Source organism: Haemorhous mexicanus, chromosome 16 (assembly GCF_027477595.1).
Source record: "Haemorhous mexicanus isolate bHaeMex1 chromosome 16, bHaeMex1.pri, whole genome shotgun sequence".
Classification (NCBI taxonomy): domain Eukaryota; kingdom Metazoa; phylum Chordata; class Aves; order Passeriformes; family Fringillidae; genus Haemorhous; species Haemorhous mexicanus.
The window spans coordinates 17258500-17283566 of record NC_082356.1 but is presented as its reverse complement, the minus strand read 5'-3'; the positions used below and the strand labels follow the sequence as shown (position 1 = coordinate 17283566).

Here is a 25067-nt window from a genome sequence, read left to right as displayed (position 1 = left end):
GGATTTTTGGGGGGATTTTTGGTCGTTTTTTGGGGATTTTTTTGGGGATTTTTTGGTTTTTTTTGGTATTTTTTGGGGAGATTTTTGGGGTTTTTTGGGGGGGATATTTAGAGATTTTTTTTTTGAGATTTTTTGGGATTTTTCGTGTTTTTTTGGGAGATTTTTTGGAGATTTTTTGGTGTTTTTTGGTGGTTTTTTGGTGGATTTTTTGGGGATTTTTTGGGATTTGGGGGGGGATTTTTTGGGGGATTTTGGGGATTTTTGGTTTTTTTTTTTTTTGTTTGTTTTTCTTGGGGTGTTGGAGGTTTCTGGGATTTTTTAGGGGATATTTTGGGGATTTTTGGTGGTTTTTTTGGGGGATTTTGGGGGATTTTTTGGGGGATTTTTGGGGGTATTTTTGGTGTTTTTTGGGATTTTGGGGGGTTTTTTGGTATTTTTTGGGGAGATTTTTGGGGGTTTTTTGGGGGGATATTTAGAGATTTTTTTGGGATTTTTTGTGGTTTTTTGGGGGATTTTTTGGAGATTTTTTGGTGGATTTTTGGGGGATTTTTTGGGGATTTTTGGGGGGGGATTTTTGGTGTTTTTTGGGGATTTTTTTTGGGATTTTTTTTTTTTGGTTTTTTGGGGGGATTTTGGGGTTTTTTGGGGATTTTTTGGGTTTTTTGGGGGTATTTTTGGTTTTTTTTGGGGGGATTATTAGAGATTTTTGGGGAGATTTTTTAGGGATTTTTGGGGAGATTTTTTGGGGGTTTTTTGGTGTTTTTTGGGGGATTTTTGGGGGGGTTTTTTGGGTTCTTTTGGGGTTTTGGGGGGATTTTTTGGGGGATTTTGGGGATTTTTGGGTTTTTTTGGGGATTTTCTGGGGTTTTCTTGGTATTTTTTGGGGAGATTTTTGGGGTTTTTTTGGGGGGATATTTAGAGAATTTTTTTTTGAGATTTTTTGGGATTTTTCGTGTTTTTTTGGGGGATTTTTTGGAGATTTTTTGGTGTTTTTTGGTGGATTTTTGGGGGATTTTTTGGGGATTTTTGGGGGGATTTTGGGGGTTTTTTTGGGGGTTTTTTGGGGATTTTTGGGGGTTTTTTTTTGTTTGTTTTTCTTGGGGTTTTGGAGGTTTCTGGGATTTTTTAGGGGATATTTTGGGGATTTTTGGTGGTTTTTTGGGGGGATTTTTGGGGATTTTTGGGGGGATTTTTGGGGGATTTTTGGGGGATTTTTGGGGGGATTTTTGGTGTTTTTTGGGATTTTGGGGGGTTTTTTTGGTATTTTTTGGGGAGATTTTTGGGGTTTTTTGGGGGGATATTTAGAGATTTTTTGGAGATTTTTTTGGGATTTTTTGTGGTTTTTTGGGGGATTTTTTGGAGATTTTTTGGTGGTTTTTGGTGTTTTTTGGTGGATTTTTGGTGTTTTTTGGTGGATTTTTTGGGGGATTTTTTAGGGGATTTTGGGGATTTTTGGGGGGGTTTATCTTTGGGATATTTTGGGGATATTTTGGGATTTTGGGGGTTTGGGGTCTCACCTGCCGGTGTGGGAGATGTGGATGCGTTTGCTGGGCCGAACCTCGACGCCGTTCTTGAACCAGCGCCCGGTGACCTTCTCGTCCGACACCTCGCACTTGAACACCGCCTGCTCGGTGGCCTGCACCGTCAGGTCCGCGATGCCCTGCAGCACCTCCAGCTGCTTCTCTGCAACCCAAAACGTCCACATGGACCCCAAAAATCCACATGGACCCCAAAAATCCATGGGGAACTCCAAAAGTCCATGGAGAACCCAAAAAAACCCCATGAGGAACCCATGGAGAACATCTGGAGAACTTCCTGCAGCACCTCCATCTGCTTCTCTGCAAGCAAAAAATCCAGGTGGAACTCCCAGAAATCCATGGGGACCTCAAAAATCCATGGGGACTCCAAAAGTCCATGGAGAACCCAAAAAAACCCCATGAGGAACCCATGGAGAACATCTGGAGAACCTTCTGCAGCACCTCCTGCTGCTTCTCTGCAACCCAAAACGTCCACATGGACCTCAAAAATCCACATGGACCCCAAAAATCCATAGGGACCCCAAACGTCCATGGAGAACCCAAAAAAACCCATAAGGAACCCATGGAGAACATCTGGAGAACCTCCTGCAGCACCTCCAGCTGCTTCTCTGCAACCCAAAATGTCCACATGGACCCCAAAAATCCAGGGGGACCTCAAAAAATCCATGGGGACCTCAAAGAACCCATGGGGAACCCAAAAGTCCATGGAGAACTCAAAAAAATCCCATGAGGAACCCATGGAGAACATCTGGAGAACCTCCTGCAGCACCTCCAGCTGCTTCTCTGCAACCCAAAATGTCCACATGGACCCCAAAAATCCAGGGGGACCTCAAAAAATCCATGGGGACCTCAAAGAACCCATGGGGAACCCAAAAGTCCATGGGGAACCCAAAAAAATCCATGAGGAACATCTGGAGAACTTCCTGCAGCACCTCCAGCTGCTTCTCTGCAACCCAAAAAGTCCACATGGACCCCAAAAATCCAGGGGGACCTCAAAAAATCCATGGGGACCTCAAAGAACCCATGGGGAACCCAAACGTCCATGGGGAACCCAAAAAAATCCATGAGGAACCCATGGAGAACATCTGGAGAACTTCCTGCAGCACCTCCTGCTGCTTCTCTGCAACCCAAAATGTCCACATGGACCCCAAAAATCCAGGAGGACCTCAAAAAATCCATGTGGACCTCAAAGAACCCATGGGGAACCCAAAAGTCCATGGAGAACCCAAAAAAATCCCATGAGGAACCCATGGAGAACATCTGGAGAACCTCCTGCAGCACCTCCAGCTGCTCCTCTGCAACCCAAAACGTCCACATGGACCCCAAAAATCCACACAGACCTCAAAAATCCATGGGAACTCCAAAAGTCCATGGAGAACCCAAAAAAACCCATAAGGAACCCATGGAGAACATCTGGAGAACCTCCTGCAGCACCTCCAGCTGCTTCTCTGCAAGCAAAAAATCCAGCTGGAACTCCCAGAAATCCATGGGGACCTCAAAAATTCATGGGGACTCCAAAAGTCCATGGAGAACCCAAAAAAACCCCATGAGGAACCCATGGAGAACATCTGGAGAACCTCCTGCAGCACCTCCTGCTGCTTCTCTGCAACCCAAAATGTCCACATGGACCTCAAAAATCCACATGGACCTCAAAAATCCATGTGAACTCCAAAAGTCCATGGAGAACCCAAAAAAACCCCATGAGGAACCCATGGAGAACATCTGGAGAACCTCCTGCAGCACCTCCAGCTGCTTCTCTGCAACCCAAAAAGTCCACATGGACCCCAAAAATCCAGGGGGACCTCAAAAAATCCATGGGGACCTCAAAGAACCCATGGGGAACCCAAAAGTCCATGGGGAACCCAAAAAAATCCATGAGGAACATCTGGAGAACTTCCTACAGCACCTCCAGCTGCTTCTCTAGAACCCAAAAAATCCATGGGGACCTCAAAAAATCCATGGAGACCCCAAAAAATCCATGGGAACTCCAAAAGAATCCATGGAGAACCTCTAGGAACATCTGGAGAACTTCCTGCAGCACCTCCAGCTGCTTCTCTGCAACCCAAAACATCCACATGGACCTCAAAGAACCCATGGGGACCTTCTGGGATCACCAGAACCTTCTCCAAGGTGACCCTGAAACATCTCCTGGACCTCCCAGGAGCTCCCAGGAGCTCTGACCTTCCACGATGACCTCGGCCTCGGCCTCGCCGCCGTTGGTCATGATGCGGTAGCGGCCGGTGTCCTCCTTGGTGGCCTCGTTGAGGATCAGGAAGTGCTTCTTGCCGTCCTTCTTGAAGCGGTACTTGAAGGCCTCCTCGCGGGTCAGCTCCACGCCGTCCTTCGTCCTGGACACCGACAGGTGGACACCAGGTGGGTGTGGAGATGGACATGGGGTGGACACCAGGTGGGTGTGGAGATGGACATGGGGTGGACATGGAGATGGAAATGGGGTGGACACCAGGTGGGTGTGGAGATGGACATGGGGTGGACATGGAGATGGAAATGGGGTGGACACCAGGTGGGTGTGGAGATGGACACCAGGTGGGTGTGGAGATGGACATGGAGATGGACGTGGAGATGGACATGGGGTGGACATGGAGATGGACATGAGGTGGACACCAGGTGGGTGTGGAGATGGACATGGAGTGGACATGGGGTGGACACCAGGTGGGTGTGGAGATGGACATGGAGATGGACGTGGAGATGGACGTGGAGATGGACGTGGGGTGGACACCAGGTGGGTGTGGAGATGGACATGGGGTGGGTGTGGAGATGGACATGGGGTGGACATGGAGATGGACATGGGGTGGGTGTGGAGATGGACGTGGAGATGGACATAGGGTGGACACCAGGTGGATGTGGAAGTGGACATGGGGTGGACATGGAGATGGACATGGGGTGGACACCAGGTGGATGTGGAAGTGGACATGGGGTGGACATGGAGATGGACATGGGGTGGACATGGAGAGGGACATGGGGTGGGTGTGGAGATGGACATGGGGTGGACAGCAGGTGGGTGTGGAGATGGACGTGGGGTGGACATGGGGTGGACATGGGGTGGATATGGAGATGGACATGGGGTGGGTGTGGAGATGGACATGGGGTGGGTGTGGAGATGGACATGGGGTGGGTGTGGAGATGGACGTGGAGATGGACATGGAGATGGACATGGGGTGGGTGTGGAGATGGACATGGGGTGGGTGTGGAGATGGACATGGGGTGGACATGGAGATGGACATGGGGTGGGTGTGGAGATGGACATGGGGTGGACATGGAGATGGACATGGGGTGGGTGTGGAGATGGACATGGGGTGGACATGGAGATGGACATGGGGTGGGTGTGGAGATGGACATGGGGTGGACATGGAGATGGACATGGGGTGGGTGTGGAGATGGACATGGGGTGGGTGTGGAGATGGACATGGGGTGGGTGTGGAGATGGACATGGGGTGGACATGGAGATGGACATGGGGTGGACACCAGGTGGACATGGGTGGACATGGGGGGATGTGGAGAGGGACATGGGGTGGACACCAGGTGGGCATGGGGTGGGTTTAGGGTGCACACAGGATGGACACAGGGTGGTGTGGATGGACACAGGATGGACACAGGGTGGACACAGGGACACAGGATGGACACAGGATGGACACAGGATGGACACACGGACACAGGATGGACACAGGGACACAGGATGGACACACGGACACAGGATGGACACAGGATGGACACAGGATGGACACACGGACACAGGATGGACACACGGACACAGGATGGACACACGGACACAGGATGGACACAGGATGGACAGAGGATGGACACACGGACAGACGGACACAGGATGGACACACGATGGACACCCGGACACAGGATGGACACATGGACACACGATGGACACACGGACACAGGATGGACACAGGGTGGTGTGGATGGACAAAGGATGGACACACGGACACAGGATGGACACATGGACACAGGATGGACACACGATGGACACACGGACACAGGATGGACACACGGACACAGGATGGACACACGGACACAGGATGGACACAGGATGGACACACGGACACAGGATGGACACACGGACACAGGATGGACACAGGATGGACACACGGACACAGGATGGACACACGGACACAGGATGGACACAGGATGGACACACGGACACAGGATGGACACATGGACACAGGATGGACACACGGACACATGGACACAGGATGGACACAGGATGGACACCCGGACACAGGATGGACACACGGACACACGGACACAGGATGGACACACGGACACAGGATGGACACACGATGGACACACGGACACAGGATGGACACACGGACACAGGATGGACACACGGACACAGGATGGACACAGGATGGACACACGGACACAGGATGGACACACGGACACAGGATGGACACACGATGGACACACGGACACAGGATGGACACACGGACACAGGATGGACACACGGACACAGGATGGACACAGGATGGACACACGGACACAGGATGGACACAGGACGGACACAGGATGGACACAGGACGGACACAGGATAGACACACGGACACAGGATGGACACACGGACACAGGATGGACACACGGACACATGGACACAGGATGGACACAGGGTGGACACAGGATGGACACACGGACACAGGATGGACACAGGGTGGACACAGGATGGACACACGGACACAGGATGGACACATGGACACACGATGGACACACGGACACACGGACACAGGATGGACACAGGATGGACACACGGACACACGGACACAGGATGGACACAGGATGGACACACGGACACAGGATGGACACATGGACACACGATGGACACACGGACACAGGATGGACACATGGTGGACACACGGACACAGGATGGACACAGGGTGGACACACGGACACAGGATGGACACATGGACACAGGATGGACACAGGATGGACACAGGGTGGTGTGGATGGACAAAGGATGGACACACGGACACAGGATGGACACAGGATGGACACACGGACACAGGATGGACACAGGATGGACACACGGACACACGGACACAGGATGGAGACAGGATGGACACACAGACACAGGATGGACACAGGATGGACAGAGGATGGACACAGGGACACAGGATGGACACACGGACACATGGACACAGGATGGACACAGGATGGACACATGGACACAGGATGGACACAGGATGGACACACGGACACAGGGACACAGGATGGACACAGGGACAGACGGACGGCCGGCCGTACCACATGACCTGCGCGCCCTCCTCGGACACCTCGGCCTCCAGCACCACGCGCTCGCCCACCACCACCTGCTGGTCCTCAGGGCCCTTCACGATGGTCACCGGCGGCTCTGGACAGACACACGGACAGGTGAGGGACAGGTGAGGTGACAGGTGAGGGACAGGTGAGGGGACACAGGTGAGGGGACACAGGTGAGGGGACACCGCCTGCTGGTCCTCGGGGCCCTTCACGATGGTCACCGGCGGCTCTGGACAGACACACGGACAGGTGAGGGACAGGGGACAGGTAAGGGACAGGTGAGGTGACAGGTGAGGGACAGGTGAGGGGACACAGGTGAGGGGACAACAGGGGACAGGTGAGGGGACACAGGTGAGGGGACACCGCCTGCTGGTCCTCGGGGCCCTTCACGATGGTCACCAGCGGCTCTGGACAGACACACGGACAGGTGAGGGACAGGTGAGGTGACAGGTGAGGGGTCACAGGTGAGGGGACACAGGTGAGGGGACAACAGGGGACAGGTGAGGGGACACAGGTCAGGGGACACCGCCTGCTGGTCCTCAGGGCCCTTCACAATGGTCATCGGCGGCTCTGGACAGACACACGGACAGGTGAGGGACAGGTGAGGGGACAGGTCAGGGGACACAGGTGAGGGGACACAGGTCAGGTGACAGGTGAGGGGACACAGGTCAGGGGACACAGGTCAGGGGACACAGGTCAGGGGACACAGGTGAGGGGACACCGCCTGCTGGTCCTCGGGGCCCTTCACAATGGTCACCGGCAGCTCTGGACAGACACACGGACAGATGAGGGACAGGTGAGGGACAGGTGAGGGGTCACAGGTGACAGATGAAGGGGACAGGTGATAGGTGAACAGGACAGGTGAGGGGACAGCAGGGGACAGATGAGGGACAGGTGAGGGGACACAGGTGAGGGGACATCACCTGCTGGTCCTCAGGGCCCTTCACGATGGGCACGGGTGCCCCCAGGTCCTCCCCAGGTGCCCTCAGGTCCTCCCCAGGTGCCCTCAGGACACCCACGGGCACCTCCAACACTCCCAGAACCCCACCCAGATGCCCCCCAGGTACCCAGATGCCCCCAGGTACCCCCAGGTACCCAGATGCCCCCAGGTGCCCCCCAGGTGTGCCCCAGGTGCCCCCCAGGTGTGCCCCAGGTACCCAGGTGTGCCCCCAGGTGCCCCCCAGGTGTGCCCCAGGTACCCAGGTGCCCCCCAGGTGCCCCCCAGGTGTGCCCACAGGTGCCCCCCAGGTGCCCCCCAGGTACCCAGATGCCCCCAGGTGCCCCCCAGATGCCCCCCAGGTACCCCCAGGTACCCAGATGCCCCCAGGTACCCCCAGGTACCCAGATGCCCCCAGGTGCCCCCCAGGTGTGCCCCAGGTGCCCCCCAGGTGTGCCCCAGGTGCCCCCCAGGTGTGCCCCAGGTGCCCCCCAGGTGCCCCCCAGGTGTGCCCCAGGTACCCAGATGCCCCCAGGTGCCCCCCAGGTGTGCCCCAGGTGCCCCCCAGGTGTGCCCCAGGTACCCAGGTGTGCCCCCAGGTGCCCCCCAGGTGTGCCCCAGGTACCCAGGTGCCCCCCAGGTGCCCCCCAGGTGTGCCCACAGGTGCCCCCCAGGTGCCCCCCAGGTACCCAGATGCCCCCAGGTGCCCCCCAGATGCCCCCCAGGTACCCCCAGGTACCCAGATGCCCCCAGGTACCCCCAGGTACCCAGATGCCCCCAGGTGCCCCCCAGGTGTGCCCCAGATGCCCCCAGGTGCCCCCCAGGTGTGCCCCAGGTGCCCCCCAGGTGCCCCCAGGTGTGCCCCAGGTGCCCCCCAGGTGTGCCCCAGGTGCCCCCCAGGTGTGCCCCAGGTACCCAGATGCCCCCAGGTGCCCCCCAGGTGTACCCCAGGTGCCCCCCAGGTGCCCCCCAGATGTCCCCAGGTGCCCCCCAGGTGCCCCCCAGGTACCCAGGTGTGCCCCAGGTGCCCCCCAGGTGTGCCCCAGGTGCCCCCCAGGTGTGCCCCAGGTGCCCCCCAGGTGTGCCCCAGGTGCCCCCCAGGTGCCCCCCAGGTGTGCCCCAGGTACCCAGATGCCCCCAGGTGCCCCCCAGGTGTGCCCCAGGTGCCCCCCAGGTGTGCCCCAGGTACCCAGGTGTGCCCCCAGGTGCCCCCCAGGTGTGCCCCAGGTACCCAGGTGCCCCCCAGGTGCCCCCCAGGTGTGCCCACAGGTGCCCCCCAGGTGCCCCCCAGGTACCCAGATGCCCCCAGGTGCCCCCCAGATGCCCCCCAGGTACCCCCAGGTACCCAGATGCCCCCAGGTACCCCCAGGTACCCAGATGCCCCCAGGTGCCCCCCAGGTGTGCCCCAGATGCCCCCAGGTGCCCCCCAGGTGTGCCCCAGGTGCCCCCCAGGTGCCCCCAGGTGTGCCCCAGGTGCCCCCCATGTACCCAGGTGCCCCCCAGGTGCCCCCCAGGTGTGCCCCAGGTGCCCCCCAGGTGTGCCCCAGGTACCCAGATGCCCCCAGGTGCCCCCCAGGTGTGCCCCAGGTGCCCCCCAGGTGTGCCCCAGGTGCCCCCCAGGTGTGCCCCAGGTGCCCCCCAGGTGCCCCCCAGGTGTGCCCCAGGTACCCAGATGCCCCCAGGTGCCCCCCAGGTGTGCCCCAGGTGCCCCCCAGGTGTGCCCCAGATGCCCCCAGGTGCCCCCCAGGTGTGCCCCAGGTACCCAGATGCCCCCAGGTGCCCCCCAGGTACCCAGATGCCCCCCAGGTGCCCCCCAGGTGCCCCCCAGGTGCCCCCCAGGTGCCCCCCAGGTGCTCACCTTTGACGAAGACCTCGGTGAAGCACTTCTCGTCGTTGACCCGGCACTCGTAGGCGGCGTCATCGGCCAGGGAGCACTTGTTGATGGTGAGGATGCGCTTGAGCCCCACGTTCTCAAACACGTACCTGGGCAGGGAACACACCTGGGCACACCTGGGCACAGCCAGGGGCACACCTGGGCACACCTGGGGGGCTCTAGGGGCACACCTGGGCACACCTGGGCACAGCTAGGGGCACACCTGGGCACACCTGGGCACACCTGGGGGGCTCTAGGGGCACACCTGGGCACACCTGGGCACACCTGGGGGGCTCTAGGGGCACACCTGGGCACACCTGGGCACACCTGGGGGTCTCTAGGGGCACACCTGGGAGCACTTGTTGATGGTGAGGATGCGCTTGAGCCCCACGTTCTCAAACACGTACCTGGGCAGGGGGCACACCTGGGCACACCTGGGCACAGCTAGGGGCACACCTGGGCACACGTGAGCACACCTGGGCACACCTGGGGGGCTCTAGGGGCACACCTGGGCACACCTGGACACACCTGGGGGGCTCTAGGGGCACACCTGGGGGGCTCTAGGGGCACACCTGGGAGCACTTGTTGATGGTGAGGATGCGCTTGAGCCCCACGTTCTCAAACACGTACCTGGGCAGGGAACACACCTGGGCACACCTGGGCACCGCTAGGGGCACACCTGGGCACAGCTAGGGGCACACCTGGGGGGCTCTAGGGGCACACCTGGGCACACCTGGGGGTCTCTAGGGGCACACCTGGGAGCACTTGTTGATGGTGAGGATGCGCTTCAGCCCCACGTTCTCGAACACGTACCTGGGCAGGGAACACACCTGGGCACACCTGGGCACAGCCAGGGGCACACCTGGGCACACCTGGGCACACCTGGGGGGCTCTAGGGGCACACCTGGGCACACCTGGGCACAGCTAGGGGCACACCTGGGCACACCTGGGGGGCTCTAGGGGCACACCTGGGCACACCTGGGCACACCTGGGGGTCTCTAGGGGCACACCTGGGAGCACTTGTTGATGGTGAGGATGAGCTTGAGCCCCACGTTCTCAAACACGTACCTGGGCAGGGAACACACCTGGGCACACCTGGGCACCGCTAGGGGCACACCTGGGCACACCTGGGCACAGCTAGGGGCACACCTGGGCACAGCTAGGGGCACACCTGGGGGGCTCTAGGGGCACACCTGGGGGCACTTGTTGATGGTGAGGATGCGCTTGAGCCCCACGTTCTCAAACACGTACCTGGGCAGGGAACACACCTGGGCACACCTGGGCACAGCCAGGGGCACACCTGGGCACACCTGGGCACAGCTAGGGGCACACCTGGGCACACCTGGGCACACCTGAGCACAGCCAGGGGCACACCTGGGGGTCTCTAGGGGCACACCTGGGGGCACTTGTTGATGGTGAGGATGCGCTTGAGCCCCACGTTCTCAAACATGTACCTGGGCAGGGAACACACCTGGGCACACCTGGGCACAGCCAGGGGCACACCTGGGCACACCTGGGCACTGCTAGGGGCACACCTGGGCACACCTGGGCACAGCTAGGGGCACACCTGGGCACACCTGGGGGGCTCTAGGGGCACACCTGGGGGCACTTGTTGATGGTGAGGATGCGCTTGAGCCCCACGTTCTCAAACATGTACCTGGGCAGGGAACACACCTGGGCACACCTGGGGGCACACCTGGGGGGCTCTAGGGGCACACCTGGGGGGCTCTAGGGGCACACCTGGGGGCACTTGTTGATGCTGAGGATGCGCTTGAGCCCCACGTTCTCAAACGCGTACCTGGGCAGGGAACACACCTGGGCACAGCTAGGGGCACACCTGGGCACACCTGAGCACACCTGAGCACACCTGGGCACACCTGGGCACAGCTAGGGGCACACCTGGGGGGCTCTAGGGGCACACCTGGGCACACCTGGGCACACCTGGGGGGCTCTAGGGGCACACCTGGGGGCACTTGTTGATGGTGAGGATGCGCTTGAGCCCCACGTTCTCAAACACGTACCTGGGCAGGGAACACACCTGGGCACACCTGGGGGCACCTGGGGGCACACCTGGGCACACCTGGGCACTGCTAGGGGCACACCTGGGCACACCTGGGCACAGCTAGGGGCACACCTGGGCACACCTGGGCACACCTGGGGGGCTCTAGGGGCACACCTGGGGGGCTCTAGGGGCACACCTGGGGGCTCTAGGGGCACACCTGGGGGCACCTGGACACACCTGAGCACACGGGGGGATTCCTGATGACACCTGTGCCACACCTGGGCACACCTGGGGGCACCTGAGCACACCTGGACACACCTGGGGCACACTTGGGGATGCCTGGGGACACCTGAGGGACACCTGGGGTTACCTGGGGACACCTGAAGGACACCTGGGGCATATCTATGCCTGCCTGTGACACACCTGGGCACACCTAGGGGCACCTGAGCACACCTGGGGCACACTTGGGGATGCCTGGGGACATCTGAGGGACACCTGAGGGACAGCTGGGCACACACCTGGGCACACCTGGGGTTACCTGGGGACACCTGAAGGACACCTGGGGCACACCTATGTCCACCTGTGCTACACCTGGACACACCTGGGGACACCTGAGGGACACCTGGGGCACATTTGGGGGTGCCTGGGGACATCTGAGCGACACCTGGGGACACCTGAGGGACACCTGGGGACAGCTGGGCACACACCTGGGCACACCTGGGGTTACCTGGGGACACCTGAAGGACACCTGGGGCACACCTATGGCCACCTGTGATACACCTGGACACACCTGGGCACACCTGGGGCACATTTGGGGGTGCCTGGGGACATCTGGGGGACACCTGAGGGACACCTGAGGGACACCGGGGCACACCTGGAGCACACCTGTGCCATCCTCTGCCACACCTGGGGCACATGTGGGGGTGCCTGGGGACACCTGCAGGACACCTGAGGCACACTTGGGGCACATTTGGGGGTGCCTGGGGACATCTGAGCGACACCTGAGGGACACCTGGGGACACCTGGGGGCACACCTGTGCCCACCTGTGCCCACCTGGCACTCACTTGTTGCTGGGCTTGATGAGCTGCCCGTTCTTGTACCACTTGAGGGGCAGGTCGGGGTTGCTGAGCTCCACCATCAGCCGGATCTTGTTGCCCTTGTCCACCTGGTAGGCGGGGTCCAATTTCCGGATGAAGGCTGGGGGGGGGGGGACAGGTGAGCTCAGGTGACCCCAAAATTCCACCCGGGAACCCCAAAAACCACCCGGGAACCCCAAAATTCCACCCGGGAACCCCAAAATTCCACCCGGGAACCCCAAAATTCCACCCGGGAACCCCCCAAAAATCCAAAATTTCAAAGGTCCCTCAGGGGTTCAACTGCCAGGTGAAGGTTTTGGGGGGGGACAGGTGAGCTCAGGTGACCCCAAAATTCACCTGGGAACCCCCAAAATTGCCCAAAGTTCCATAAAATTTCCATAAATCTCCCAAATTTTCCTCAAATCCCCCGAATTCTCCCCAGATCTCTCCCACCTTCGCTCTTCTTGGGCTCCACCTTGATCTTCTTGAGATGCTTGAGTCGCTTTCCTCCCCCAAATCCATCAAAATCCCCCCAAAATCGCCCAAAATCATCCAAATGTCCATAAATTTCCATAAATTTCCCAAATTTTCCCCAAATCCCCCCAATTGTCCCCAAATTTCCCCACCTTCGCTCTTCTTGGGCTCCACCTTGATCTTCTTGAGGCGCTTGAGCCTCCCCTGTCCTCCAAAATCTCCCAAAATTCCCTCAAATCCCCCAAAATTTCTCCAAATTTCCATAAAATTTCCATAAATTTCCATAATTTTCCCAAAATCCCCCGAATTGTCCCCAGATCTCTCCCACCTTCGCTCTTCTTGGGCTCCACCTTGATCTTCTTGAGATGCTTGAGTCTCTTTCCTCCCCAAAATCCATCAAAATCCCCCAAAAATCGCCCAAAAATTGCCCAAAATTCCATAAAATTTCCATAAATTTCCATAAATTTCCATAATTTTCCCCAAATCCCCCGAATTGTCCCCAAATTTCCCCACCTTCGCTCTTCTTGGGCTCCACCTTGATCTTGAGATGCTTGAGTCTCTTTCCTCCCCAAAATCCATCAAAATCCCCCAAAAATTGCCCAGAAATTGCCCAAAATTCCATAAAATTTCCATAAATTTCCATAAATTTCCCAAATTTTCCCAAAATCCCCCGAATTGTCCCCAAATTTCCCCACCTTCGCTCTTCTTGGGCTCCACCTTGATCTTCTTGAGGCGCTTGAGCATGCCGCGCAGGTCGGTGATGCCGTACTGGAAGGCGATGCGCTCGTACTCGCTCTTCTTGGTGACGCCCTTGAGCAGCTCCCAGATCTCCGGCGGGATCGTGTCCTCCTCGTCGTCCTTCTTCTTCTTCTTCACCTCCTCGGCCTGCTCCTCCCTGGGGGTGGTGGGCGTGGTGGGCATCATGGGCATCATCATCGTCATGGTCATCATGGTCATGGTCAGGGTCATCATCAGTGTCATCATCATCATGGTCATCGTCATGGTCATCATCATGGGCATTGTCATCATGGTCATCATCATGGTCATGGTCATCATGGTCATGGTCATGGGCATGGGCATGGGGTATCATGGTCATCATGGTCATCATCATCATGGGCATGGGCATCATGGTCATCATCATCATCATCATGGTCATCATGGTCATGAAGGTCATGGTCACAGTCATCATCATCGTCATCATCATCATAGTCATCATGGTCATCATGGTCATGGTCATCATGGTCATCATGGTCATGGTCAGGGTCATCATCAGGGTCATCATCATCATGGTCATCATCATCATGGGCATGGGCATCATGGTCGTCATCATCATCATGGTCATCATGGTCATGAAGGTCATGGTCATAGTCATCATCATCGTCATCATCATCATGGTCATCATGGTCATCATGGTCATGGTCATCATGGTCATCATGGTCATGGTCATGGTCAGGGTCATCATCAGGGTCATCATCATCATGGTCATCATCATCATGGTCATCGTCATGGTCATCATCATGGGCATGGACATTGTGGTCATCATGGGCATCATCATGGTCATTGTCATCATGGTCATCATCATGGGCATCATCATCATGGTCATCATGGTCATCATCATGGGCATCATCATGGGCATCATCATGGTCATTGTCATCATGGGCATCATCATGGGCATCATCATGGTCATCATCATGGGCATCATCATGGTCATCATCATGGTCATCATGGTCATGGTCATGGGCATGGGGTATCATGGTCATCATGGTCATCATCATGGTCATGGTCATCATGGTCATGGGCATGGTCATGGGGTATCATGGTCATCATGGTCATCATGGTCATCATCATCATGGTCATGGTCATCATCAGGGTCATCATGGTCATCATGGCCATAGTCATCATCATGGTCATCATCATTGTCATCGTCATCATGGTCAGGGTCATCAGCATCATCATCATGGTCATGGTCATGGGTATCATGGTCATCGTGGTCATCATCATCATGGGCATGCTCATCATCATGGGCATGGACATTGTGGTCATCATCATGGTCATCATCATGGGCATCATGGTCATTATGGTCATTATGGTCATCATCATGGTCATGGTCATCATGGTCATGGTCATCATCATGGGCACAGTCATTGTGGTCATCATGGTCATCATCATGGTCATCATCATGGTCATCATGGTCATCATCATCATGGTCATCATCATGGTCATTGTCATCATGGGCATCATCATGGGCATCATCATGGTCATCATGGTCATCATCATGGGCATCATCATGGGCATCATCATGGTCATCATGGTCATCATCATGGGCATCATCATGGGCATCATCATGGTCATCATCATCGTCATGGTCATCATGGTCATGGTCATGGGCATGGGGTATCATGGTCATCATGGTCATCATGGTCATCATCATCATGGTCATGGTCATCATCAGGGTCATCATGGTCATCATGGTCATAGTCATCATCATGGTCATCATCATTGTCATCGTCATCATGGTCAGGGTCATCAGGGTCATCATCATGGTCATGGTCATGGGTATCATGGTCATCGTGGTCATCATCATCATGGGCATGCTCATCATCATGGGCATGGACATTGTGGTCATCACCATGGTCATCATCATGGTCATCATCATGGTCATAATCATGGGCATCATGGTCATTATGGTCATTATGGTCATCATCATGGTCATGGTCATCATGGTCATGGTCATCATCATGGGCACAGTCATTGTGGTCATCATGGTCATCATCATGGTCATCATCATGGTCATCATGGTCATCATCATCATGGTCATCATCATGGTCATTGTCATCATGGGCATCATCATGGTCGTGGTCATCATAATGGTCATGGTCATCATGATGGTCATTGTCATCATGGTCATCATCATGGTCATCATCATGGGCACGGACATTGTGGTCATCATGGTCATCATGGTCATCATCATCATGGGCATCATGATCATGGGCATGGTCATCATCATGGTCATGGTCACCATGGTCACGGTCATGGTCATCATCATCATCATCATTGACATCATCGACATCAGCATTGTCATCGTCATCATGGTCATGGTCATGGTCATGGTCATGGTCATGGTCAGTGTCATCAGCATTGGCATCCTCCTCCTCCTCCTGCTGCTCTTCATCTTCCTCCTCCTCCTGCCCTTCCTCTTCTTCGTCCTCCTCTTCCTCTTTCTCCTCTTCATCTTCCTCCTCCTCCTGCCCTTCCTCTTCCTCCTCCTCCTCTTCCTCTTTCTCCTCTTCCTCCTCCTCCTGCCCTTTCTTGTCCTCTTCCTCCTCCTCTTCTTCCTCTTCTTCCTTCTCCTCCTGCCCCTTCCTCCTCTTCCTTCTCCTCCTGCTGCTCTTCATCCTCCTCCTCCTCTGCTTCCTCCTCCTCCTCCTTTTCCTCCTCCTCCTCCTCCTCCTCTTCCTCCTTTTCCTCCTCTTCCTCTTCCTCTTCCTCCCGCCCTTCCTCCCCCTCCTCCTCCCTGCTGCTCTTCCTCCTGCCCTTCCTCCTCCTCTTCCTGCTGCTGCTCTTCATCCTCCTCCTCCTCTTCTTCCTCCTCTTCATCCTCCTCCTCCTGCCCTTTCTCACACCCTTCCTCCTTTTTCTCCTCCTCCTCCTCCTCTTCCTCCTCCTCCTCCCTCCAGCCCTTCCTCCCGCCCTTCCTCTTCCTTCCGCCCTTCCTCCTCCTCCTGCTCTTCCTCCTCCTCTTCATCCTCCTCCTCCAGCCCTTCCTCCCGCCCTTCCCCTTCCTTCCGCCCTTCCTCCTCCTCCTCCTCCTCCTCCTGCTCTTCCTTCTCCTTCCTCTTCCTCCTCCTGCCCTTCCTCCTCCTTTTCCTTCTCCTCTTTCTTCTCCTTCCTCTTCCTCCTCCTCCTGCCCTTTCTCCCACCCTTCCTCCTCCTTTTTCTCCTCCTCCTCCTCCTCCTGCCCTTCCTCCTCCTCCTCCTGCAGTTCCTCCTCCTCCTCTTCCTCCCCCACCTCTTCTTCCTCCTCCTCCTCCTCCTCCCGCCCTTCCTCCCCCCTCGCTCTCCTCCTCCCCACCTCTTTTTCAGGAGCCCGCTGAAGTCCAGCTCTCCGGGCCGTCTCATCCTTGGCGCCGTTCCTGGGGGGGACACCGGGAATTGGGGGGGGGGGACAGCGGGAATTGGGGGGGGGGGACAGTGGGAATTGGGGGGGGGACAGCGGGGAATTGGGGGGGGGGGACAGTGGGAATTGGGGGGGGGGACAGCGGGAATTGGGGGGGGGGGGACAGCGGGAATTGGGGGGGGGACAGCGGGAAATGGGGGGGGGACAGCGGGAATTGGGGGGGACAGCGGGAATTGGGGGGGGGGGACAGCGGGAATTGGGGGGGACAGTGGGAATGGGGGGGGACACTGGGAATTGGGGGGGGGGACAGCGGGAATTGGGGGGGGACAGCGGGATTTGGGGGGGGGGACAGCGGGAATTGGGGGGGGGGACAGCGGGAATTGGGGGGGGGGGGACAGCGGGATTTGGGGGGGGGGGGACAGCGGGAATTGGGGGGGCGGATGGGGGGACACCGGGAATTGGGGGGACAGCGGGAATTGGGGGGGGGGGACAGCGGGAATTGGGGGGGGGACAGCGGGAATTGGGGGGGGGGACAGCGGGAATTGGGGGGGGACAGCGGGAATGGGGGGGGACACTGGGAATTGGGGGGGGACAGCGGGAATTGGGGGGGGGACAGCGGGAATTGGGGGGGGGGACAGTGGGAATTGGGGGGGGACAGCGGGAATTGGGGGGGGACAGTGGGAATTGGGGGGGGGACAGCGGGAATTGGGGGGGACAGCGGGGAATTGGGGGGGGGGGACAGCGGGAATGGGGGGGGACAGTGGGAATTGGGGGGGGGGACACTGGGAATTGGGGGGGGGACAGCGGGAATTGGGGGGGGGACAGCGGGAATTGGGGGGGGGACACTGGGAATTGGGGGGGGACAGCGGGAATTGGGGGGGGGGGACAGCGGGAATTGGGGGGGGACAGCGGGAATTGGGGGGGGGGGGACAGCGGGAATTGGGGGGGACAGCGGGATTTGGGGGGAACAGCGGGAATTTTGGGGACAGCAGGAATTGGGGGGGACAGCGGAATTGGGGGGACAGCGGGAATTGGGGGAGGACAGCGGGAATTGGGGGGGGGACAGCGGGAATTGGGGGGGGGACAGCAGGAATTGGGGGGGGGACAGCGGGAATTGGGGGGGGGACAGCGGGAATTGGGGGGGGGACAGCGGGAATTGGGTGGGGGGGGACAGCGGGAATTGGGGGGGGGGGACACCGGGGAATTGGGGGGGGGGGACAGCGGGAATTGGGGGGGGGACAGCGGGAATTGGGGGGGGAGGACAGCGGGAATTGGGGGGGGGGGACAGCGGGAATTGGGGGGGACAGCGGGAATTGGGGGGGGGGGACAGCGGGAATTGGGGGGGGGGACAGCGGGAATTGGGGGGGGGGACAGCGGGAATTGGGGGGGGGGACAGTGGGAATGGGGGGGGGGACACTGGGAATTGGGGGGGGGGACAGCGGGAATTGTGGGGGGGGGGACAGCGGGAATTGGGGGGGGGGGACACTGGGAATTGGGGGGGGGGGACAGCGGGAATTGGGGGGGGGGACAGCGGGAATTGGGGGGGGGGGACAGCGGGAATTGTGGGGACAGCGGAAATTGGGGAGGGGGACAGCGGGAATTGGGGGGGACAGCGGGAACTGGGGGGGGGACAGCGGCGGGAATTGGGGGGGGGACAGCGGGAATTGGGGGGGGGACAGTGGGAATGGGGGGGGGGACACTGGGAATTGGGGGGGGGACAGCGGGAATTGTGGGGGGGGGGACAGCGGGAATTGGGGGGGGGGGGACACTGGGAATTGGGGGGGGGGGACACCGGGAATTGGGGGGGGGGACAGCGGGAATTGGGGGGGGGGGACAGCGGGAATTGTGGGGACAGCGGAAATTGGGGAGGGGGACAGCGGGGAATTGGGGGGGACAGCGGGAACTGGGGGGGGGGACAGCGGGAATTGGGGGGGGGACAGCGGGAATTGGGACAGAGCGGGAATTGGGGGGGGGACAGCGGGGAATGGGGGGGACAGTGGGAATTGGGGGGGGGGACAGCGGGAATTGGGGGGACAGCGGGAATTGGGGGGGGACACTGGGAATTGGGGGGGGGGACAGCGGGAATTGGGGGGGGGGACAGTGGGAATGGGGGGGGGGACACTGGGAATTGGGGGGGGACAGCGGGAATTGGGGGGGGACAGCGGGAATTGGGACAGCGGGAATTGGGGGGGGACAGCGGGAATTGGGGGACAGCGGGAATTGGGGGGGGGGACAGCGGGAATTGGGGGGGGGGACAGCGGGAATTGGGGGGGGGACAGCGGGAATTGGGGGGGGGGGACAGCGGGAATTGGGGGGGGACAGCGGGAATTGGGGGGGGGACAGCGGGAATTGGGGGGGATTTGGGGGAATTGGGGGGGGACAGCGGGAATTGGGGAGACAGCGGGAATTGGGGGGGGGGGACAGCGGGAATTGGGGGGGGGGGAACAGCGGGAATTGGGGGGGGGGGACAGCGGGAATTGGGGGGGGGACAGCGGGAATTGGGGGGGGACAGCGGGAATTGGGGGGGGGGGACAGCGGGAATTGGGGGGGGGGGACAGCGGGAATTGGGGGGGGGGACAGCGGGAATTGGGGGGGGGGACAGTGGGAATGGGGGGGGGACAGCGGGAATTGGGGGGGGGGACAGCGGGATTTGGGGGGAACAGCGGGAATTTTGGGGGACAGCGGGAATTGGGGGGGGGACAGCGGGAATTGGGGGGGGGGGTCACTGCAAATTTGGGGGGTCCCCAGAGGGGATTTTGGGGAGGATTTGGGGGATTTTTGGGGGTTCCGGGTGGGATTTTGGGGTCCTGGGGGGGATTTTTGGCATCCTGGAGGGATTTGGGGGGTCCCAGGAAGTTTTTGGGGGGTCCCAGAGGGGTTTTTTTTTGGGGGGGGGGGGGGGTCCTGGGTGGGATTTTGGGATCCCGGGGGAGTTTTTGGGGTCCTCGGGAGGATTTTGGGGGGTCCCAGGGGGGAATTTTTGGGGTCCTGGGGAGAATTTTTGGGGTCCCGGGGGGTTTTGGGGTCCTGGGGGGAATTTTTGGGGTCCCAGGGGGGGTCTTGGGGGGGGGTCCCAGGGTGATTTTTGGGGTCGCAGGAGTTTTTTGGGGTCCCGGGGGGGGATTTTAGGGGGGGTCTCAGAGAGGTTTTGGGGGTCCCGAGGAGATTTTGGGGGTCCCAGGAAATTTTTGGGGTCCCGGGTGGGGATTTTGGGGTCCTGGGCAGATTTTTGGGGGGGGTCCCGGGGGGGGTTTTGGGGGGGTTCCCGGGGGGATTTTGGGGGGGTGTCCCAGGGAGATTTTGCGGGGGGTCCCGGGGGGGTTTTTGGGGGGGGGTCCTGGGGAAGTTTTTGGGGGTCCCAGGCAGATTTTTTGGGGGGTTTTTGGGGGGTCCCAGGGGGTTCCTTGGGGGTTTTGGGGGGGGGTCCCGGAGGGGTTTTTGGGGGGGGGTCCTGGGGGGGTTTTGGGGGGTTCCCGGGGAGGGGGTATTGGGGTCTCCGGGGGGGGTTTTTGGGGGGGTCCCGGGGGGTTTTGGGGGGTCCCGGGCGGATTTTTGGGGGGGGGTTTTGGGGGTCCCAGAGGGGTTTTTGGGGGGTCCCAGGGGGGGTTTTTGGGGGGTCCTGGGGGGGTTTTTGGGGGTCCCAGAGGGGTTTTTGGGGGGTCCCAGGGGGGGTTTTTTGGGGGGTCCCAGGGGGGGTCTTTGGGGGGGTTCTGGGGGGGTTTTTGGGAGTCCCGGGCGGATTTTTGGGGGGGGTTTTTGGGGGGTCCCAGAGGGGTTTTGGGGGGGGTCCCGGAGGGGTTTTTTGGGGGGGTCCCAGAGGGGTTTTTGGGGGGTCCCAGAGGTGTTTTTGGGGGGGGTCCTGGGGAAGTTTTTGGGGGGTCCTGGGGGGGTTTTTGGGGGTCCCAGGCGGATTTTTTGGGGGGGGGTTTTGGGGGGTCCCAGGGGGGTCCTTGGGGGTTTTGGGGGGGGTCCCGGAGGTGTTTTTGGGGGTCCCAGGGGGGGTTTTTGGGGGTCCCAGGGGGGGGTTTTGGGGTTCCCAGGGGGGGTTTTTGGGGGGGGTCCTGGGGAAGTTTTTGGGGGGTCCCGGGCGGATTTTTTGGGGGGGGGTTTTGGGGGTCCCGGAGGGGTTTTTGGGGGTCCCAGGGTGGATTTTTTGGGGGGTTTTTGGGGGGTCCTGGAGGGGTTTTTGGGGGGGGTCCTGGGGGGGTTTTTGGGGGTCCCAGAGGGGTTTTGGGGGGGGGTCCCGGAGGGGTTTTTGGGGGGGTCTTGGGGGGGTTTTTTGGGGGGTCCCAGAGGCTTTTGGGGGGGGTTCCGGAGGGGGTTTTTTGGGGGGGGGTCCTGGGGAAGTTTTTGGGGGGTCCCGGGCGGATTTTTGGGGGGGGTTTTGGGGGTCCCGGAGGGGTTTTTGGGGGGTCCCAGGGGAGTTTTTTGGGGGGTCCCAGAGGGGTTCTGGGGGGGGGTCCCGGAGGGGTTTTTTGGGGGGGGTCTTGGGGGGGTTTTTGGGGGGTCCCAGAGGGGTTTTTGGGGGGTCTTGGGGGGGTTTTTGGGGGGTCCCAGAGGAGTTTTTGGGGGTCCCCCCACTCACGTCCTCTTGAAGGCCTGCAGCACATTGTCCGAGCCCGAGGGGGCGGCCGGCTGGGGGGGGAGGGGGCGTCAGTCCCAAAATGTCCCCAAATGTCCCCAAAATGTCCCCAAATATCCCCAAAATGTGCCCAAATGTCCCCAAAATGTCCCCAAATGTCCCCAAAATGTCCCCAAAATCCCCCCAAATGTCACCCAAATACCCCCAAAATGTCCCCAATGTCCCCAAATGTCCCCAAAATGTCCCCAAATGTCCCCAAAATGTCCCCAATGTCCCCAGTCTTGTTTTTGGGATTTTCGGGGTTAATTTTGGGGTTTTTTGGGATTTTTGGGGTATTTTTGAGGATATTTTGGGGTGATTTTGGGCCGTTTTTGGGGTGATTCTGAGGATTTTTGGGGGGGATTTTGAGCAGTTTTTGGGGTGTTTTGGGGGGGTGGTTTTGGGTTAATTTTGGGGGTGATTTTGGGCAGGTTTTGGGGTGGTTTTGGGTTAAGTTTTGGAGGTGATTTTAAGGTGATTTTGGAAATTTTTGGGGTTATTTTGGGGGTGATTTTTGGGGTGATTTTGGGCAGTTTTTAGGATGATTCTGAGGATTTTTTGGGGTGATTTTGAGGACATTTTGGGGCGATTTTGAGGAGATTTTTGGGGTGATTCAGGGCAGTTTTTGGGGGTGATTTTGAGGATATTTTTGGTGTTAATTTTGGGGTGATTTTGGGCAGTTTTTGGGGTGATTTTGAGGACATTTTTGGGGTGATTTGGGGCCATTTTTGGGGGTGATTTTGAGGATTTTTTGGGGTAATTTTGGGGGTGATTTTGAGGATTTTTTGGGGTGATTTTGGGCAGTTTTTAGGGTGATTTTGAGGATTTTTGGAGGTGATTTTGAGGACATTTTTGGGGTTAATTTTGGGCAGTTTTTGGGGTGATTTTGAGGATTTTTGGAGGTGATTTTTGAGGACATTTTGGGGGTTAATTTTGGGGCAGTTGTTGGGGTGATTTTGAGGATTTTTTTTTGGTAATTTTGGGGTGATTTTGAGGGTAATTTTGGGGTGATTTTGGGGTGATTCTGAGGACATTTTTGGGTTAATTTTGGGTAGGTTTTGGGGTGATTCTGAGGACATTTTGGAGGTGATTTTGGGGGTGATTTTGAGGACATTTTTGGGTTAATTTTGGGCAGTTTTTGGGGGTGATTTTGAGGATATTTTGGAGGTGATTTTGGGGTGATTCTGAGGATTTTTTGGGGTGATTCGGGGCAGTTTTTGGGGTGATTTTGAGGATATTTTTGGGGTAATTTTGGGGTTAATTTTGGGGTGATTCTGAGGACATTTTTGGGAGTAATTTTGGGCAGTTTTTGGGGTGATTTTGAGGATATTTTTGGTGTTAATTTTGGGGTGATTTTGGGCAGTTTTTGGGGTAATTTTGGGGGTGATTTTGAGGACATTTTTGGGGTGATTTTGAGGACATTTTTGGGGGTTAATTTTGGGCAGTTTTTGGGGTGATTTTGAGGATTTTTTTTTGTAATTTTGGGGTGATTTTGAGGGTAATTTTGGGGGTGATTTTGGGGTGATTCTGAGGACATTTTGGGGTTAATTTGGGCAGTTTTTGGGGTGATTTTGAGGATTTTTTTTGGTAATTTTGGGGTGATTTTGGGGGTGATTCTGAGGAGATTTTGGAGGTGATTTTGGGGTGATTTTGGGGGTGATTTTTGGGGTGATTTGGGGCCGTTTTTGGGGTGATTTTGGGGGTAATTTTTGGGTGATTCTGAGGACATTTTTGGGGTTAATTTTGGGCAGTTTTTGGGGTGATTTTGAGGATTTTTTTTGGTAATTTTGGGGTGATTTTGAGGGTAATTTTGGGGTGATTTTGGGGTGATTCTGAGGACATTTTGGGTTAATTTTGGGCAGGTTTTGGGGCGCTCACCCTCGACGTCGATGTTGAAGGAGCAGCTGTCCTTCTTGTCCTTGGCCGTGACCTCGCAGCGATAATCGCCCCGGTCACCTGGGGCCACCTTGGAGATGGCCAGCTCGAAGGTGTACACCTGGACAGACAGACAGACAGACGGACAGGGTGGGACATCCCCAGGGCCACCTTGGAGATGGCCAGCTCGAAGGTGTACACCTGGACAGACAGACAGACAGACAGGTGAGACATCCCCAGGGCCACCTTGGAGATGGCCAGCTCGAAGGTGTACACCTGGACAGACAGACAGGTGGGACAGCTCGAAGGTGAACACCCTGGACAGACAGACAGGTGGGACAGCTCGAAGGTGAACACCTGGACAGACAGGTGAGACAGCTCGGAGGTGAACACCTGAACAGACAGACAGACAGGTGAGACATCCCCAGGGCCACCTTGGAGATGGCCAGCTCGAAGGTGAACACCTGGACAGACAGACAGACGGACAGGTGGGACAGCTTGAAGGTGAACACCTGGACAGACAGACAGACAGACAGGTGGGACATCCCCAGGGCCACCTTGGAGATGGCCAGCTCGAAGGGTGAACACCTGGACAGACAGACAGACAGACAGGTGGGACAGCTCGAAGGTGAACACCTGGACAGACAGACAGACAGGTGGGACAGCTCGAAGGTGAACACCTGGACAGACAGGTGGGACAGACGGACAGGTGGGACAGCTCGAAGGTGAACACCTGGACAGACAGACAGACAGGTGAGACAGCTCGAAGGTGAACACCTGGACAGACAGACAGACAGGTGGGACAGCTCGAAGGTGAACACCTGGACAGACAGACAGACGGACAGGTGAGACATCCCCAGGGCCACCTTGGAGATGGCCAGCTCGAAGGTGAACACCTGGACAGACAGACAGACGGACAGGTGAGACAGGTGGGACATCCCCAGGGCCACCTTGGAGATGGCCAGCTCGAAGGTGAACACCTGGACAGACAGACAGACAGGTGGGACAGCTCGGAGGTGAACACCTGGACAGACAGACAGACGGACAGGTGGGACAGCTCGAAGGTGAACACCTGGACAGACAGACAGACAGACAGGTGAGACAGCTCCAAGGTGAACACCTGGACAGACAGACAGGTGGGACAGCTCGAAGGTGAACACCTGGACAGACAGACAGACAGACAGGTGGGACAGCTCGAAGGTGAACACCTGGACAGACAGACAGACAGGTGGGACAGATCAAAGGTGAACACCTGGACAGACAGACAGACAGGTGG

The 25067-nt window shown here is 57.8% G+C and overlaps 1 protein-coding gene across 1 annotated transcript in view; it reads right to left on the bottom strand.

Annotated features, from left to right (window-relative positions):
• The window catches only part of LOC132334934 (myosin-binding protein C, fast-type-like), a 64678-nt gene extending 42753 nt beyond the window's left edge, over positions 1-21925 (bottom strand). Inside the window, 8 exon segments of the mRNA XM_059861059.1 lie at positions 1518-1683; positions 3720-3886; positions 6801-6906; positions 9611-9735; positions 12693-12825; positions 13874-14073; positions 17251-17311; positions 21881-21925. Coding sequence (XP_059717042.1) covers positions 1518-1683; positions 3720-3886; positions 6801-6906; positions 9611-9735; positions 12693-12825; positions 13874-14073; positions 17251-17311; positions 21881-21905 — 983 coding nt within the window. The 5' untranslated portion in view covers positions 21906-21925.
• Positions 21926-25067: the final 3142 nt, after the last annotated feature.